We start from the raw sequence: 18,718 nt of genomic DNA, 5'->3' as shown, positions 1-18,718 counted from the left end.
AGATTATGTTTATTTGAGTAAACCTACGTTTACCAGACGATGGCAATAATAAATCAATAATCAAGTCCACAGTATTTGACTTGGCGGGTAATGTTACCGCCTAGCGAGGGTAGAAGGGAGCAGATTTTGTGAAGGGAGTTTTGTGCCTTTTTTCTCTGTGCGTTGTAAAGTTAAATGTTCATGAGGGGTGTAAATGTTATAGTTAAATAAATATTCACTCAGCTAAAGCAGACATTAGGTCATTTTGTCAAACAGGGTCCGTGCACTTTGCTTGAACTTGGCAGGAAAGACGATAAAACTCTCTTTTCCGCGTTTCGGGGTAGTTTCAGAAAAAAAACAGTTGTGGGATACAACAATCTGACACAGTATATTAAACATAGGGATCCCATCAATGTGTCAGGAACGGCCACATATCCCATTACTTTCTCATGTTCTTAATCATTTCATTAATGAATGTTTTTTTCCCTAATGGATTATGATTTTCCTTGTTCCTATCCCATAAAACCAGCGTATATTTATTTCGAGAAGGATTCTAATAATGTCTTGGACCTGTGCTTGTACAAACACACAGATGTTTGTTGTTACGACTTATTGAGTAAATCCATACATATTTACCCACTGGAAAACAGTTTGTGCGTTCCGTACGTTGCAAATGTACATTGAGGGCGTTATTTTGTAAGTGCACCTCCATGTGCACTCACAAAATAACAGGGATATGTATCCATGTAGCGCTACACACACACACAGACACACACACACACAGTCCCACACACATCTGCTAGTGAGCATATACATCCTGGACCTTTCACTTCCATTCACGCACACTGCTGTTTTCAATCAACTCAGGATCCTCCCTTGTGAATGTCACTAACTACATGCAGTTCTCTTAACTATCTTGGGCGGTTTCCACCCCTCCCAACCTTTCTTACCCCCTCTCCCTGAATCCATATCCATGTGTGTTTTTGCCCTTTTTCTCATTCTTGCCCCCCCCTTGCCATATTTCTCCAGGGCATACAGTAGTAAAGATTTATGAGAAGTACTTTGGCTCTCTCCGACCACAGCAGTGTTCCCCAGTCAAGTAGTGTGAGGACACAACCGGCAAGTCCTTCAGTAACAGGTGCCATACATATGCATGGATGTTGATGTAGACACACATGCACGGTCACACAAATGCTTCTTTTTTTTTCTCCACAATATAAGGATGTTATTCCAATAGTTAAGACGCCAATACTTCAGTTTACAAAATCCTCGGGGCAGACGTTTGCCAGAATGTCTTTTGGAAATTAGAAACTGTGAGACACATATGCACAATCACAGCAGGAACCGGCAGCTGTGGTATCCAGTGAGAAGCTGGCCCAGGCAGAGTTAACAGGGAACGGGGAGCAGCCACAAACAGGGACCCCTTCCAAGAGGGAAAATAGAGTACAGTTTACACACACAGCGTGTTAGACAAGCCCAGACTTGCCTTTGGTACACACACACGCGCACGCACACACACACACACTGTGAGGACAAGGTTGAGTGCTTTCAGAATCTATAGAGCGTCCACACACACACACGCACACGCACACGCACACACACAGGGAGAAAAACATTCAGACTCGAAGCGACAGAACCAGAGACAGAGACAAATTCGACTCTTTGGCAAAGTGATATTTCATTGTTATTATTAATGCTGTTGAGTCATATCTAATTTACTGTTACTGGGTTTTTGGTGTTTTTACCCATTTGTTTTGACATTTAGTTTCATGGTAACAGACAAAATAGATTAACATAATAAGGAGGTATCTGGATTTGTATCAACTTATTATCACACTCGTCAGCGGAAAGATGGTGGTTTTACCAAAAGTGCACTATTTTTAAGTTTGATTGAAAGGGGGCCTGTCCAAACTAGAAATATATATCTTTGATTATCAGCTGAGTCAGATTAAACATTTTTTTTGTTTATTGTTATGTGATTATGTGATCATTGATGATTTAATACATATATAGTTGAAGTACTAGTAATATTTGTTGACTTAGTTTACACAGGTATTTCATGTAAAATGTGTCTTGCTTGTTATTGCAGGAATTATCGTTATAATTTCCCTCATATAAACACTCATTATTAAATAAAGCTTTGAATGGTTCACAGAGCAGAAAGTACAGATGCAGATGTACGATTCCACATAATATCTAAAGCAAATACATGGTTAAATAGACGTCAGGGTACCACACCAATACGACATTCCCACACAAATAAGAGATTGCTCTATAAAAACGAGTTTGGTTGCTGCCTGAAGCAGCTGACAGATTTAGTTGATCTGATATATGGAGGAAGATGGTTCCAGAGCCTAAGGGCCAAAACAATGAAAGGCCTGTCAGCTTTTGAGATTTAAACGTGGGATAATGTGTGGATAATAGACTTTGGTCGGACTCGCTACATGACCTTACAGTGATGTGCGGGTTCCACGGTCTCAGATATGCTGCGCTGCAGGCTGAGCGTACACATACTTATTAGTCATTAAATTCTGTGCTAGAGTTTACAGGAAGCCATCAAATGGTTGCACGAATTGCAGGAAATGCACGGACGTCTACGACCACTGATTCTACACTTCTGGTCAAATAGAAAAGTGGAAAGTAGGAAAAGGTAAGAAAGAAAATCATTTTTTTGGAACAATTTTAAAGTTGTAATCACTTCGAGATTCTAAATTAAAATATTCCTGAGACAATTGGTTATTTCACCATAAAAAAAATAAGGTACCTAGTAACTTACATACTGGTACACTGCTTAGATTAATCCATTTGTTTACACCTCCATGTGTCGATATCAATCCTAATTTCCACAATCTGTCCTCACTTCAGACCACTTCAGTCCTTTACAGATCTCCATACTTTTTTACATGTCTGAGTTTATTAGGAAGTCTATAATATGGGAGAACAACAGCATGCACAAATAGCTGCGCAAAGTTTTCTGCATAATATCCAGTATCCCAGAGTATTCCTGAAGCTGCCATTGCCAGAACCACAGAGTGATCAGAGCCACACAGATCGGAAAACAACTACTTTTGTAACATAATTACCTCATCCCGGATGCCTGTCCCAGTATAGCATGTTCTAATATGTTTTTACAAACAGGACGAGAATAGGAAAAATCCAACTAATTTGGGAATTCATTGCACTCAAATCAAGTGAGAGTTAGGCTAAATGGGGAATTACAGCTAAGACGTGATCTTTAACCTCCGTCTTGGGCCCGAGCCCGCGTATGGGAATTGCGGTACCATACAGCACCGTCCACTGGGAAGCGACCTCCGCGATCCGTCCGTGTTGTCCCACGGCCCAAGTGTCATGAACCAGTGAGTCATTTGCATGTTTCTGGGTTGAGTCAGTCGACCGAAATCGTTGTTGATTTTCTGAGTCAATACTCCGATGCACAAAGAGCGAAACCTCAAATCGTGTTATCGTTTGGTAAACTGCAGATGAAAAGGTGGATGTGGCTTTTGCAATGAATTTGCTTTAAGTAGAAACAGCTTTTTGCAATCAAGATACTGACTTAAGGCCGACATTCGGTACACAGCGAAGAATAAAGGAGGGCACAGTATTTGCAACTTCATTTGCCAAAGAACTGCACAACTTGTCGGACGCCATTGGAACCTAACAACCTGTATGGGCACCATGTAACTGTGTAGTGTACCTTCAGCCTCTCGCGGGGACCAGTGTCCAGATGGTGCGCACGGCCGTGGCGATGAGGAGTTGGAGGCGTACTGCAGCAGAACTCTCCCCTCAGTGCATTTATCACACACTGATCCCACTTCTCTAGGAAACCAACACACAAGCACAACAACCAACTTAGATACAGGCCAAATACACGTTACTTACACATGTATAAAAATGGTTGCAGTAATTGAAATTACGCGGCAAAGGTTTCATCTTCCGGTTTTAGACTGTAAACAACTCATTTAATGTTATATTACACTATAATCAACACAATGAATCCCTCTCGACTCTACATATCACGATACACACCAGTGTCTTTTTGCCATCTTATTTCACCTGTCGTAAAAGTGTCCGGAAATGGGTGGAAACCATTCCAGGTTGATGGAGTTATGATGCTGCCCGACCACTTGTGGCGGCATTGGCACCGGAGGGGGTTTGGAGGAGTGTTGCCAGGTCTGGTAGATGAGGTCCAGGTAGCAGTGCATTCTGGCCACCTGGTTCAGTGTGAAGGAGTCCGTGCAGGCATCATCTGCAGGTGAAGGAGGGTGAGATGAGATGTGACAGGACAAGGAAGTGGGTATTAAATTATTCCACCAGTCCGATCGCGTTAATAAAATCAACTCTGGCATCAAAACAGTCGCACAAAAGGAGTGACATTAGCGGATGTGCCTCCCACTATGTTTTTTCACTTGAAAGGTCCCCGCTAAATTCCTCACTTGTCTCAGTGTGCACACAGACCCAACACATTCCTCCACAGCGATGTCTGTTTTGTGCATGTGAGAGGTATCAACTGTAACAATTTGCCCAGGAAAAGAGGCAAAACACATGCGGAGGCCCCATCTCACCTGCATAACTCATGTAGTTGTTAAACGGCGTGTGGGTGAAATGACGACAGCCGCAGGTTTCGTTGCCCGGCTCGGGATCGTGGCAACCTTTGTACTTAGGAGTGGGGTTGGTGTCGGCGCACAGATCCCCGGTCTCCATCGAGGGCTCGGTCTCCAGGCACGCGTCGTTGCACGACTCGGTCTCCGATATGCCTCGAAACACGTGGTAAAGGCCGAGGCTGTGACCGATCTCGTGGACCATCGTGTCGGTGTGACCGAAGGTGCCGTAGAAGGACGGGTTCAGCACAATCCCGCCTGGTGAGAGACAGAGGAAAGAGACACCCACGCACATTTTAAACATTGCAAACACTCCAATGAGTTCACGCAACACGAATGCCCATTCCGACTGCAGTGTGAAGTAACTGTGGAACTGGAGTAAGATTCAGACAATGCATTATTCATGGGGCTCCTCAGCCTCATTATCACCTCCTTCCTTGTTAGAACCGCAATGAAGACAGTAGACACTGCTCGGGGCTTGAACTGTTATTACTCAAAATCAACAACCTGAAAGGATGTGTGCATGTGTTTAAGAATATGCATGTGCATGCTTGTACGTCTGTGCTTTTATCTGTCTCCTACCTAAATGTGTGAGGGCTTCTTTGTCCCACGGCCAAGTGGCAACCCCCGCCAGATCTTCATCAGTGGAATTGGCAAAGAAGACGTTCAGGTGAGTCGAGCCGTCCAAATGCAGAATCTCTTTTAGCTCTTTCACATCCAAATAGGCCCTGGAAAGCAAAGAGAGAAAGAAAGTATTTCACACTGAGGTAATTGCTCTACATTTAGGATAGAGTCTGTCTAGTGAATGCACATTTCACAAAGTTAAGCAAATAGCAACAGTGTTTCGAGCCAAAAACGAACATATGTGGTGTTGTTGTTCAATAATACAGGGCTCAGATTTAGGTTCTTGTTGAATGTATTCTAATTGTATTGGTAATGGTTGCTAAACCAACAGAATGAAGAGGAATCATAAGGTTTTAACCACTCTTTTGTCGTTTGCAGACATGACCTGTCTCCGGACAAAGTTACCCGGACTCTCCTTTCACACAGATTCGCTGCACAGACGCAGAATAACGAATTACTCATACTTTATCTTCTGTCACATCAGCACCACATTATCAAGATATCCGGACTTTGAAACGAATGTTTAAGAAAGAAAGAAGCACAGACATGAAGGAATTGGCCTGTTTTATGGAGGAGGAAATGTTTGGGTCCATCTGCGTGATATCTAAAGGGGTTTCATAGTTTCACAATGGGATTGGCTCAAGATCTTGGATCCAGGAGTGGAGTTTTTCTTTATTCTCATAAAAATTGCGATTTCTTTCTCAAATATTATGACTTTATTCTCATGGTATTACGAGTTTCTTCTCAATTACGACTTTATTCTCGTAATCTCAGATTCTTTCGTCTTTAACATGGCTCCAATACTCCATAATACTCCATTGTTCTCCCCTTGTTCTGCCAAAGATGATGAATATTTATTTTGGAGACGAGCATCAAGGTTGACTTCACCACAAACCATCTTGTAGTGTGAATATCTCAAAACTACATTCATTTGGACACGACCAACAGATTGTTTTGATAATATTGTGGCTAGAAGCTCTGGCTCAGCCGTCGTGCACCAGTTATAAATGGCGCTTAAAGAACTTTTATAATGGCTTTCTGTTAACAATTTTAACCCATTAAATCATCCCTTCCCACTCCATTCAGTTTGACTGCGGTTCCTGCTGACTTGTTCGACAGCGAGGGAGATTACAGCCGAGATGTTGTTGTCTCGGAAGTGCGGAGGCATGTCATCAGTTCAATACCCTAAATATGCAGCTACGGACGTGTAATGCTCTTTGGGTTGGGTTCCCATTTGTGGAGACACTTAAAGCTAAGCCACAATGTTTTTGTCTGCATAGTGATGCCGGATGTTTTATGTCGGAGGACAATGAATCACGCACTAACCAGCACGTTGTTTTGCCTCGGTTCTCTTGAGCGTAGTAATTCTTGATTTCAACAAACAGTTAAAGATGTCACCACAAGGAACACCAGGAACAAACAGGTGCTGCTGGGAATAAATCGGCTTTAGTGGTGAGAGTTTGGGACATTTTAATATTGTCACATCTCACAAGCTGCACTGTAATAAAATGACCCTTTTCATTTTATGTGTGGAATAAACTCCTGCTTGGGTGTTTTATATGCATATATGATATTTGATATTACATATTATAATATTCACATTAGCCCTAAATGTACTCAATACCGTTTTATGCTACATGAGAAGGTTTTAGCATCGCAATAAATATTAAACTAGTTCTGTTTTTGTTTTTTCCTTTATTACCTTCACCAAGGTCATGCTTTCGTTCTTGTTTGTCTGTTCGTCTGTCTGTTTGCAGAATTACGCAAAAACTACTCAACCCATTTTCTTGAAACGTGAGGGAAGGGCGGGGTATTGGCCAAGGAAGAACACATTCACTTTTGGGGTGGATTCAATAAAGGGGATAGATGCAGGGATTTTTTATTTGATTAATTACATTTTTTTGGGTGGCTCAAAATAAGTATTATTAGGGGGTGGTCTTTATTCAGTAACTGTTTGGTATCAAATATTCCTTTATCAGAGAATGGAATATTGTGTTTAACGTGAGCAGTTTGCAGAACATTTCTCTGGGCGTGTGTATCTGATGTACAGTGGCCAATCAGTCTTGGCATATGATCGTCTTTTAGCTTTATTTTTTATGATGAAATCTCAGATCCGCCGTCCAAGTCAGCGTGATTTTTCAGTGGGTCGTTCAGGTATTCTGAGGCCTCCCCACCCATGACTCTAGGCTTTGTCTCGGCTCTGGAATCACTAACGGCAGCTGTAATGACTGCAATCATTCAACACAATGAGATATCTTCCCAGCAGTGAAACTGTCATTCATTTTATATGAACACATCAAACAAGGTTTCTCCATGAGCCTGGCTGGTGGTCCTGGCAAACGGCATCAGCGAGCTGCAGGCATCTCTCGGAGGAGTCGATAATCTGTTGCATATGCTGACGTGACAGTTTATTCATTTCCTCTGGCTTTCCGAGGCTTTGGGTATAAGACGCACGATGGATACGGAAAACAGGAGTTTATCAGAAAACAAAACATGACATTGGCCTTACTATCACAAATTAGATCCTCTTTGGATGTTTTGACCTACTTTGTGTGACCCACTTGCTCGCCTAATATTTTGGGATGTGCTTGGATCATAAGATTATAAGTGCATTCAGTTTTAAGATTAAGTTTCCTCCCAAAAAGAAAAAAGGAGTACACTCGTGATTTCACTGTGTTAAACATGCACTAACTTATAAAACATTACACCGGATTATCTGACCGTAAAACAAATAAACTGCAGGCTATTGGCACTATTTTGTGAATGGTGTCCATCTACACATCAAATCCAAATATTGTAATAATGAGTGGTGTTTTGCTTGTGCTGACACTGGATGAAAGTGGTTGGTTGCAATCATGCACATACTCGGGCATGAATGTTGAAAAGCAACTATGTGATAAACACAAAGGTAAAATAAAGCAATGTCAACATGACATAGAGAACATATATTGTGTTTATGTGCTATTAGGAAATATACGTAAATGAGGCAGATTGGTCGTATCTGTGTGTGTTGCATGTTTTTTAAAAGATGCTATGTTTAAATTTTTCTGTTCAATGGAACATAGACAATAAGAGCTCATGTCTGCACAATGTTTTCATCATTTTTATCAGACCAACCTTTAACAACATTGACGCAATTTCATTTTCTGGGTCATCATTTTCTAAGACTAAATGTCAGGCTTTGTCTGTTTTTGAAGAACACATTTGTCCCACTTAAGGGAACTCGGGTAAATATAAGGATAAAAGCAAAAACATTTCAAAGAAAGATCTTTGTGAGGAGCGTAAATCTGGAGTGTGCTATTTATATTTATTCTTCCACTCCAGCGCTGAGTCAAAATGAAGTATATTTACTCTACGTCATGCGCTGTTGTAACGTGACATGGTGGAGGAGAATTCCACTGGGAAAAATTCATTTCATTTCTTTTGTGGACAAGCTTGTATACCACTGGCAAGAAGGTAAAATATCACTACGGTGCTTAATCGTTTTAAACTGACACTGTTCTATAAAAATAAAAATTCTATTCATGATTAATGCGTTAACGAAGGCAATGACTGCAAAAACAGCATCTCAAACTACAGGGGGATCAAATTTGACATATGGTGAGTATTTGATGCATTTGAATGCTTGAAACTCAAACTAGTCTCTTCATAGGCCAGTATTTATTAAATTTCAGTAGCTGCTTCTGTTATTTCACTAGATCACTTCTTTTAGATCAACAGACCATTTTATTTGGAGTCCAGACTTTATCAGACCTGCAAAATCTATTTCATTCTACTAGTTTTAATGCATTAAACACGCTCTTAAAATATGACCAGCTGCGCCAGTCTGCTCTCTTTCCTTTTTCGGGTAATAGTTTGAAAAGCAAGTGTCGGCATAAAATATTGAAATTTGAGTGCAAAGCCAATCTGTCTCATAGCGTATGTTCAGCGTTGCCTAAACGAGGTGATTTAAAGGCAGTAACGCTGGTGTCTGGCAGCGCTCTGGTGGAATTTAGCCTACTGAGATGATTCTCCCACTGCGACGGGCCGACTAACGTTACCGCCAAATGCACATTTCCTATGCAGCAACACGAAATGTGTCTTAACATTTCTACTACCTTTGTTGGACGAGTCCCCTTCCTCAAATTACAAGTTGGACAAGGAGCGGCTCAGTGAAAACACAGTGTTCCCTCAAAACAGACGTTTAATATACAGTATGGGAATAAAAGGTTCAGTGTAGCGAATGCTTTTTTCAGACCAGCGCGGGAGCAACTGAGGGCACTGACTGGGGCCAGGTCTAAGGACACAGAGGGAGCAGATGATATAAGGTCCCTCTTCCTAATAATTTCAGGAATTTCATTATTTCCTCAGAAAATATTTGTCCAGAGTTTTAGGACATGCGTGAGGAGGGGAATGTGTCAGGGGGGTTTGATACTGAAATGACTGAGTCAGCAGTGAATAAGAGCAGCAGTTCTGCTGTAGGGTCAACACCTAACTCATCTTGAGTTCAATTATTCTACTGCACTTGGCTCTGTTGCAAAAACACAATGTGCATCGCATGCTGCATTGATGTACAGGGGGACTATAGGAGCAAAAACAAGCTTGTGCATACATGTGTGATCTTTTTTCCACACTATGTCTTACAGGGGTGCAGCGGTGTGCCCCAATTTGAAACTCCGTGTTTCCACCGCAGTGCAAACCCAGCGCCCCATGACATTTAAGCATCTCTCTCGCTAGCAATTCAAAACAGGCCAAAGCAATAACAAATGTGCGAGTGCTGCTCGAGAAAAAACTTACTGAGCCTGACCTGAACCCAACAGGCATTCTGTGTTTTGTCTCCGAACCCGACCCAAGCTTGAGGTTTTACTCAATTACGGGCACGAGCAGCGTAAAAAATCAAACAGAAAGCCCAGCCGAACCTGACCCGAACCCAGTCCAACCAGGTATCCACACTCTATTAATAAATGCCATTGGTGTTTTAAAAAGCAGCAGCCATACTCGTAATCATTTCTTTTTTTAGTAGCCAGTTGCAGCAGTATTACAGACTTTAAGAATCACATGCACGGCCCGTTTAAATTTTTCTTAAAAAAATAAGCAGTTTAATGTTTTGTTATTCTTGTTTTCGCTCTACCGATAACATACAGAACTGTGATCTCACGTAGCGACCCATGATATTTTGTGTACTGTTACACTGCTACTGTCCAGTGATGACATTGGTGAAGGCTTGGGTTTGCTGCCACTGTCGGAAGCTGGTCTCCACTGACTTCATTGTGACGGGGGTTTGTACTCAGAGCAATTTGGGCCTTTTCTAACTGTCCCTGCACGTCTCACTCAAACGTCCCCTCCATTAACCTCTTACCCTGCTTCCCCCGCCCCCAGTGTTCTATGTCTCTCACACCCCTCAACTATTTCTCCATCCCATAGCCCCTGGTTCCCGCTCTTGCCTCTCATCATACATTTTGTTTTTTTCAGCAAAGATGAGCCACTTGGGAAGGACAGGATTTTCCATGCATGTCACCACACCACTTTGGAGACATGTCCTGGGAAAAGAACTCACAAAGAAAGAGAAAGAGAGAGTGAGAAACTGAGCGCTAGAAAAGGTAAGATGAGCGCAGACAATCCAGCTTCACATATTGAAAGCGCCACTTCAGGGCATCTATGTTGCAGGGAGATCCAGGAGAGTGTGAGGAGGCTCGAACCGCTGTGTTCATTCTTTTGTTTCTGACACATAATAAATAGGGGATTATGACTTCATCCATTTACACCCATATATAATTCATATAAGCCCATAAATTTGCCTTGTATACATATGTGTGGGGCAGCGTAGTGTGAAAACTGGGGTAAGCTGGCATGGCAGTGACGGTCTCACGGCCAAGAACACTTTTAAAATTGGAGGGGGGCCCTCGGCTTCCCTGTCATCGAGTCCGTCAGCACCACAGCCCCTAAACCCATCATTCATCTCCGCCTTTATTACTATACTTGCTCTCTCTTCTTTAACCTTCCAACTTACTCTGATTATTTTTTCCCCCCTTGCACGGATGACACATGCATGAGATCTGTGTCAATGCTCAGATTCCAGAGACCCTGCCGTGACTGCTCCGGTTGGTGAGAAAGCAGGATTTAGAGGCATATGGAGTGGGCGAAGGGATGATCCAAAGCCCCCCCACCCCTCCCATTTACTATCTGGGAGAACACTCTCTGTCCTGGCAGATTTGCGAACCTCTTCATCAGGTCCCTCCTTGACTCCTGAACCACAATTACCTCGCCATGTCATTATCAACCCAATTCCCCTGTGTGTCATACTTTCAAAAGACCCCCAGATGCAGCTCCTCTGCCTGCGTGTAGGTACCCGAGTAAAAACCCCTCCTGCAGTCCCATAGCGACGCAGAAAGTCTTCAATCAGCGCCCACGAGAGCACAGGTGAAACCTCAACAACAGGTGCTTTTATAAGTGTGCTATGGCTTTAAATGAGAAGTGCAAAGTCCTGGTATTTACGCCCAAGCACTCAATTATGTTTTATGGGACGGGGGCTTAAGGTTTAGACGACCAATTGTAAAACACCCAAGTCAAGGGCCCTGGAGATTAGCTCCCCGCTCTGAGCTAGAATACAGCAGGGAGAGGGAGTGAGGGAAAGAGAAAGGGTGGTCCATCCATTAACCTGCCACGTTGAGAGGTATTGACTCAGGAGGGGGGAGAGAGACAGAGGCCAAGGGAAAATGGATGACCTATTAGCCCCTGACAAAGCCAGGCCAGAACTTCATTTCCCAAAAACACATTGAGACTGAGATGGTCCTAATATCCGCCTTTCCAATTTAGTATATCCATCCTGCCTCAAATTGGGAGAAAAGCATTCCAATTTGAGAAAAAACTGAATCTGACTACGATGAGTTTTGATATTGTTGGATTGATCTTCATTCCAGTTATGCAGATATTACCTTTATCTTTGATGGACAGGAATACACACACTTAATCATCTCACATTTGCTTTCTGCACAGATACTGTAAATTTCACGCTGTATTAATCACAGCCAGAATTTCAGATGTTCTTAAATCCCTCTCGCTGTCAGACAGCATCAGATACTACCAAGGACTGTGAAAACACAATAAACAAGGTCCAACACTCATAAATATCAGTCCCTTAAATATGTGTTTCATCAAGATTCACACCCTGTCTCGCAATGTTAAAATAAGGGATTAAAAAAGGACCTGGATGCGACCCCTGATCCAAATCAGCACCAAAATTGAATGGGTTCATTCCTGACCCATACCACATCTTTCCACCAGGTTTCGTGGTAATTGGTTTGGTAATTTTAGCGTAATCTTGCTCACAAACAAACACACAGACAGGGGTGAAAACATAACCTCCTCGGTGGAGGTAAATATTTCCCTCAGACACATGTGAAGGGAGAGACGCGGGGTAATTAACAATGGTATTTTCAGAGGAAAGACTGTTGCAGGACCCCAGAGTCTGCCTGTGTCCTGTGCTAGCCAGATTTTTTTTTTAAACACACTCAACGTAAGTGGTAACAGGCGCAAACGCTGCGAAAATAAATGCCGGACCTTAAAACTATTGTTCCTCTACATACACAGTGCATTGTTCATGCAGAATTCCATAATTAAGGAGGAATGTCAAACTGTTTGTAGTGCCGCTCTCTGCGAGTCTCCCTGGACATACCATAATCAAAGCAAAATAAGCAACCACTTGAGGAGATTATATCTATTTTTTGAAGTGAAAATTCTCTTGTCCTCTTTCTGCCTGTCTCTTTGCTGGTATCCTTCCTTTCAACAAGCCCGTCTTTCAAATGCCCATAGGGAAATTTGAACATTGTAGCGGCAAGCGTTTTTGCCAATAGCTCATGTCTGAATGGAGTTGTTTGCCCGCCACTTGATGAATGAGCTTCTAATGATGACTAAGTGGGAATTGAGAGATGGAAGCAACGGCAATCCCACCTGCGTTCCCCCTCTGATGTTGTTAATCAGATGTCATTATTTAGCTATTTAGCGGTCATTTTAAACAACAGGACAGTGCCAGACAGACTGTGCTTCCAGCGTAACTATGATTGAAAACAGCCTAGTTTCCTAGACTCATGCTATCAGAGAGACCCAAACAATCCCACACACCAGGCCTACCAGTTCTCCTCCCGTTCGCTTGTCCCCGCATGACAGTGGCAGGAAACACTGGCAAACGAATGAATTTCTGTCATTTTTGCCTCTTTTTCTGCCATAACCATAAATACCCCCTGCGTTGTCCACAAAAATGTCTGAGTCTACTGTGTTGGGTTTCAGTGTACCAAGAAACAAACAATCCTGCTATTGGAGGTCTGGCATGAACCATATTACAGCAAATTCCAGGGATGTATTCTTCTTGCCAGCTTTTACTCATCATCTACAAGCCACAATAAGATTACCACAAAAAAACAAGAATTTGCATGCATTCATGAGGACCTCTGTATTATCCTTACGTAGCTCTAACAAACCACATAATACCTCGCTTCATGTACATTACACCTAGGAGATCCTCTGATACTGGTGCTCACATGCAAGTAAAGTGAACTTTCTTCACTGTTTTTCCTGGGAATTTCTTTCAGTCCGCCACGTTTTTTTGGACCCATACCTTCCTCCCCAGGAAACATGTCTGTCAGTGGTTTCCTGGAAAGAGAGGTATGTCTTTGAAATAATTTCCATTGCTACAAGCTAAAGCCGTATTGGATTTTGACCTCTAATTGCCCTTACACTCTGTTTAGAGTGTCACTCTTTCCAAACCAACTCCCTTCTCCAATCAAGCCAGCTTACTAAGGACCACTGGACATAGGAGACATAGAAAAGAAAAAGGTGGAGAGAGATGTTGAAAAATGAACACAAAATTAGCAATCTGGCCGGTGCATTTGCTACCAGGAAAGTCTCCCCGTTTGCATTTGTTTTTGCACTGCTTATGTGTGGAACACTGATTGAACCAGGCCAAGGCTAGATTGGACTAGCTGCCCCCAGAGGATTTCCCAGGCCACACAGGCTGGGAGTTAAGTTACACTCAGCCTCAGCCTGAAATGGTCAGGAAACAGTAGGACTAGACTTCAAAACCTCTCTTCGGGGAAGCATGTATGGAAAGATGTGTTGTTTGATTTACTCCAGGCATGCGAGTCCATAATGTGGGTTTAGTTTACCTAAATTATTCAGTAATGTCAACCAAGAAAATGTATCATATAAAGCCAGGAATTTTACACAAGTTAAAGCTTTTTTTGATGGTAACATGCAAAACAAATGAAGGAAAGGATCTTACTTGTGTGGAGAGGAGCGGTTAAAGCATGTCTTGGTCACATCTGTCACGTTGGGATTACAGCAGTCGCCAAGGTCATACAAGAAGTTTTCCCAGTTACATTCGGGGTCACATACACCATTCCCCTGTTTGTGCTCAGGGCAACGGCTCCGGTGCACAGACATGCAGTCACCGGCATCATACCCTGTCAGCGGATGGTTGCATTCTGAGTCACACAAATCATCGCCAACTTTGCTGATATCACAGTTAGCTAGAATCAGCCGGTTGCGAAGGGAGGAGTTGGTCACATTGTGAATGCTGAGCTCCCAGGTGATGTTGTAGGGGCTGAAGGCATCATTTAGCTGCTGGTGCTGCAGGCTGATCTGGTGGTCAGATACGGTCGGCTTCATCCGCGCATCGTCCCATATATTTATGACACGATATCGCACTTTCTTGGGCCGACGGAATGTCCAAAGGTGGTTGTAGTTTTTGATGACCTCAACATTGTCGCAAACAGTTTGACCACAAGTTGGAGGATCCAGCGTTGTGTCCAATAATCCTTCGCCATTTCCAACTCCGCTGCCACCCAGAAGCCCTAATCGGCCACTACCTCCTTGCTCAGGCTGAGGAAAGCTACCGTCTTTTACAGTCAGCCATTTTCGGCCCGGGTGCTCAAATGTTTCTCGAATGACCAGCTGAGGTAGATCTTGTAGGTCGTCGTGGCCCTGCATATCTCTGATAATCTGCCTCTGCTCCCGGGCCTGCCTCCATAGACCCACCCTTTCCACTGCTCCCCTGTAATTATGATTGAGTGCATTCCCCCCAATCATCAGGACTTTGCACTTTTTGGTCAAATGGCTAAAGACATCGCCCGATTGCTCCCGACTGACAGCCACTTGGGCGCCATTGACGAAGAGCTTCATGTACACGCAGTCATACGTGACTGCCACATGTGCCCATTGGTTGGGTATGTAGCGAGCATTGGAGTGGATGGAGGTCACTTTATGGGCACGGTCAGTCTTAAGGGAGAAGAAGAAGCGGGGGTCACGGTTCCCATGTTCACTGACTGCCTGGATACCAAGCAGCCATCCACGGTCACTGGAGGCATAGAAACATTTGTCGTATAGGCCTGCAGAGAGATTGAAAAAAAGTAGATTAACATGTGCAGGCCATGGATACAGATGTGAATATGAACATATGAGAAAATTTACAGTAATTACAAAAAAAACAGTGACCAGTATAAGAGAATGAACCTTTTCCATCCACATCTTCCATTTATACAAGATTGTTTTTGCAGTGTGCACATGTCACATGCATGTAATCCTTAATGCTAATTGTGCATATTCATTGCCCACTATCCCAGTTTTTATGGCATACAATTTGACCACTTTAGATAATGGATTTTAAGAGGGAGTCTGAAAATATAGCTGGGGTTAGAGAGCAAGAAATGCATTAATATGATACCATTTTTTTCTATCTAAGGGAATGTTGTCCTGGAAATTGGGTTGAAGTGCATGTTTAGCTAAGGGAGACCCCATGGAAATATCTTGGTATAGGCTTTTTGTGAACACTGAGTGCATTTAAAGTTACTCGTGCAAATGTCCCTTGCCAGTAGGGTAGCCAGAGAAGGCTAGTTTTCTGCTCCAGCCTTGTTTTTGTAGAGGCACCAAAACACCTTTTTCCTGTTTCACTTGGACCCTGCATGTCGGCTTCAGCATGGTAATGTGTTTTCACTTCTTAGGGGATCTCTGAATGCTAACTGTTTGTTTGTTTAGCGCTTGTTGAGGTACATGTGCAGGCACACAACTTCATGTCTGTGCGTGTGCATGTGTGTGTTTGTTCATGTATTTCGCGACTGCGCTGCCTAAATCCACAGTCCAGTCAAAGGGTGCAAAGGTTCAGAGCACATGCGTCACGTAGTCAGTCTCAGCATGTGGACGTCTCGATGCTCCCAGGGTGAGAGCTGGACTCGTGTCACAAGAATACATCCCTGGGATTTGTTAATATTTGGATCTGACTTTCTGGCACTTATATCTATCCGCTAAGAGGCACTCAGTCCGTGACCCGCACATGCAGCTCATATAACGCAGGTATGGAGTGTCCTTTACAGTTGCTCCTGTCATCTGCATTAAATGTGTGCAAATGCCCTTTTTAATTCATCTCTGAAACCTTTAGCAAGGCCTGAAATGATAAGCTGATTATCATAGTGATGGTCACATCTTTGCCTCAATGTACTTGTCCACTTCAGATGCCTTTGTTCCCCATCGATTAGGCTTCCTAAGCCTGCACTAAGGGGCTGGCTAATGGTGGCTGCATGGACATCTTGCTAACTTTGACCTGTTTCTAATTAGATGAACACTCCAGTATGCATTCATTAACTTGGTATTTCAATGGACTAATGTTCAAAGAGGGAGGGTTGGGTTCAGCATCAAGGTCAGACTTTTGGTGGATGACGTTTTCAGGCTTTCCACTACACTGGAAGGAAAAAGCCTTCCATCTGTCAGCTAATGCACTCAAGGCTAAAAGGTGTGCTAAAATGCTCGTAGGGCTCCTAGTGTAAACAGCTGTCATAATTCTGCCATGCTCAATTAATCTAACACACTACACTTTTCCAGACCCTGCACTGCGACTGCTCGGGCTCACACAAACACACCCACACACGTGTGCACGCACTAATACAGATATGCATATACACCCCTGCAGACACACAGGCAAATTGAAACACATTTGTGTCCACTCAGGAACATAAACAAACACGCACACGAAGGGATCTGCATGCGCACACTACAGTGGAGAGCTGTTCTTGTCAGGTTCAAAGGTAACCTTCCTCACACTTGCCATTTGTCTTCTTCCAAGAAAAACACGCTCAGGAAAAAAGAAAATACACATGCACGGACAAAGAAAAATGTCACACGGACTTGATAAAAAGCAGGGAGGAAGGGAACAATGAAGACTCCGTTTACTTTTGAGCTGTTCTGGCTCTGAAAGGTCAAAGAAAGGCACTTTTCATAGTCATACGAAAGTGACCACTGCAGCAGTTTCCCCCCCGAGCAGACAATGGAAAATTCCACTGATATTTAAAAAAAATAAAAAACCTGAGGAACATAACAAGGATATTGATTATAAAAATGACATCAGACCACTTTCAAACACTCGACTTTAAACTTTCGACTTGGACGTCAAGTTTCACTCTGACTTGATTCAGCGGAATCCTTGTTAAATGAGTCATGAACGATCAACCAATAGCTTATAACATGATGAGTGTCAGATAAAGTAACACCACTTTTTTGCTGCACTATAACGTGCACAGTGATGGTGTCACTGTCACTCTCAGATATTCCAATTAAATGAAAGGATATTAATCAGGATGTCGGGGGGTATTCAACACTTTTCCAAATACCCAGTGTATTGTAAGGAGCTCAATGCATGAATGTAATTGGGGGCCAATTCAATGTGAGTTTTACAGTTAAACAACAATAATATAATATGTAGCTCTGGTTGCAAGGGGTCTGGTTTAAAAAAAAAATGTTGTGTTAATCGTGACACTGGATAACAGCACCAAGATATATCTGTTATCACAGCAATTATCTGCCAACGTCTGCTTATAATTGTCCCCAGCAGGTCATGGAAGAGAGCCTCCATTCCTCCTCCGAATTATTTTCCTCTTCCTTTGATGCGGGACGGCCCAACATGACCCGGATACAGGGGCTAATAGGGCACAACAAAGTTTGCATAACATTTGGAGACAGAACTCGATGTTCTGATGGTGTGTGTGTGGGTGTGTGTGTGTGTGTGTGCTTTTTAAAACCTGGGATCAATTCTGACCACATGGATTGTTACTGTCACTGTCAACTGTAACTCACAGCACATGGAATCTGTTCTGTAGTTTTCTACACGAGACACAAGAGGATCCAGACGTATTTAATGATGGTTCCATCAATCATCTGATGGAGCCATTGATAACAGCTACTGATCGTCGAACATCCTCATTTCAACCAAAAATTGGAAACGAGAGGAATCCAAATCTGCTCTACTTCTCCAAGGAATTAAAGATTGAGCAGAACTCCAAATTGTCCCTGATTGCCGTCAGTGTCGTTGATGTGTGATGGAGAAAGTGCTGCACATGTATGTGAAGTGCTATTAGATCAAGACGAGAAAAGCGTTATACAAATACAAACCATTAACCATTTCTAACTATATAAATTACTTCCCAGTTGCACATGCAGTTACAGACGTTACGTGTATGTATTTCCAGAGAGGGATGGTCAAAAACAAAAAAACATCT

General features: G+C 42.9%; 1 protein-coding gene across 1 annotated transcript in view; it reads right to left on the bottom strand.

Annotated features, from left to right (window-relative positions):
* pappaa (pregnancy-associated plasma protein A, pappalysin 1a) overlaps positions 1 to 18,718 on the bottom strand; it is a 92,897-nt gene that overhangs the window by 70,771 nt on the left and 3,408 nt on the right. Inside the window, exons 2-6 of the mRNA XM_047344455.1 lie at positions 14,458 to 15,562; positions 5,160 to 5,305; positions 4,542 to 4,835; positions 4,033 to 4,225; positions 3,674 to 3,795 (exon numbers count right to left, since the gene is read on the bottom strand). Of these exons, the coding sequence (XP_047200411.1) occupies positions 3,674 to 3,795; positions 4,033 to 4,225; positions 4,542 to 4,835; positions 5,160 to 5,305; positions 14,458 to 15,562 (1,860 nt within the window). The remainder of the gene's footprint in view (positions 1 to 3,673; positions 3,796 to 4,032; positions 4,226 to 4,541; positions 4,836 to 5,159; positions 5,306 to 14,457; positions 15,563 to 18,718) is intronic.

The sequence above is a fragment of the Hippoglossus stenolepis genome, chromosome 18 (genome assembly GCF_022539355.2).
Source record: "Hippoglossus stenolepis isolate QCI-W04-F060 chromosome 18, HSTE1.2, whole genome shotgun sequence".
Taxonomy (NCBI): Eukaryota; Metazoa; Chordata; class Actinopteri; order Pleuronectiformes; family Pleuronectidae; genus Hippoglossus; species Hippoglossus stenolepis.
Note: the sequence above shows the minus strand (reverse complement) of the source record. Positions and strands in the feature narration are given on the sequence as shown.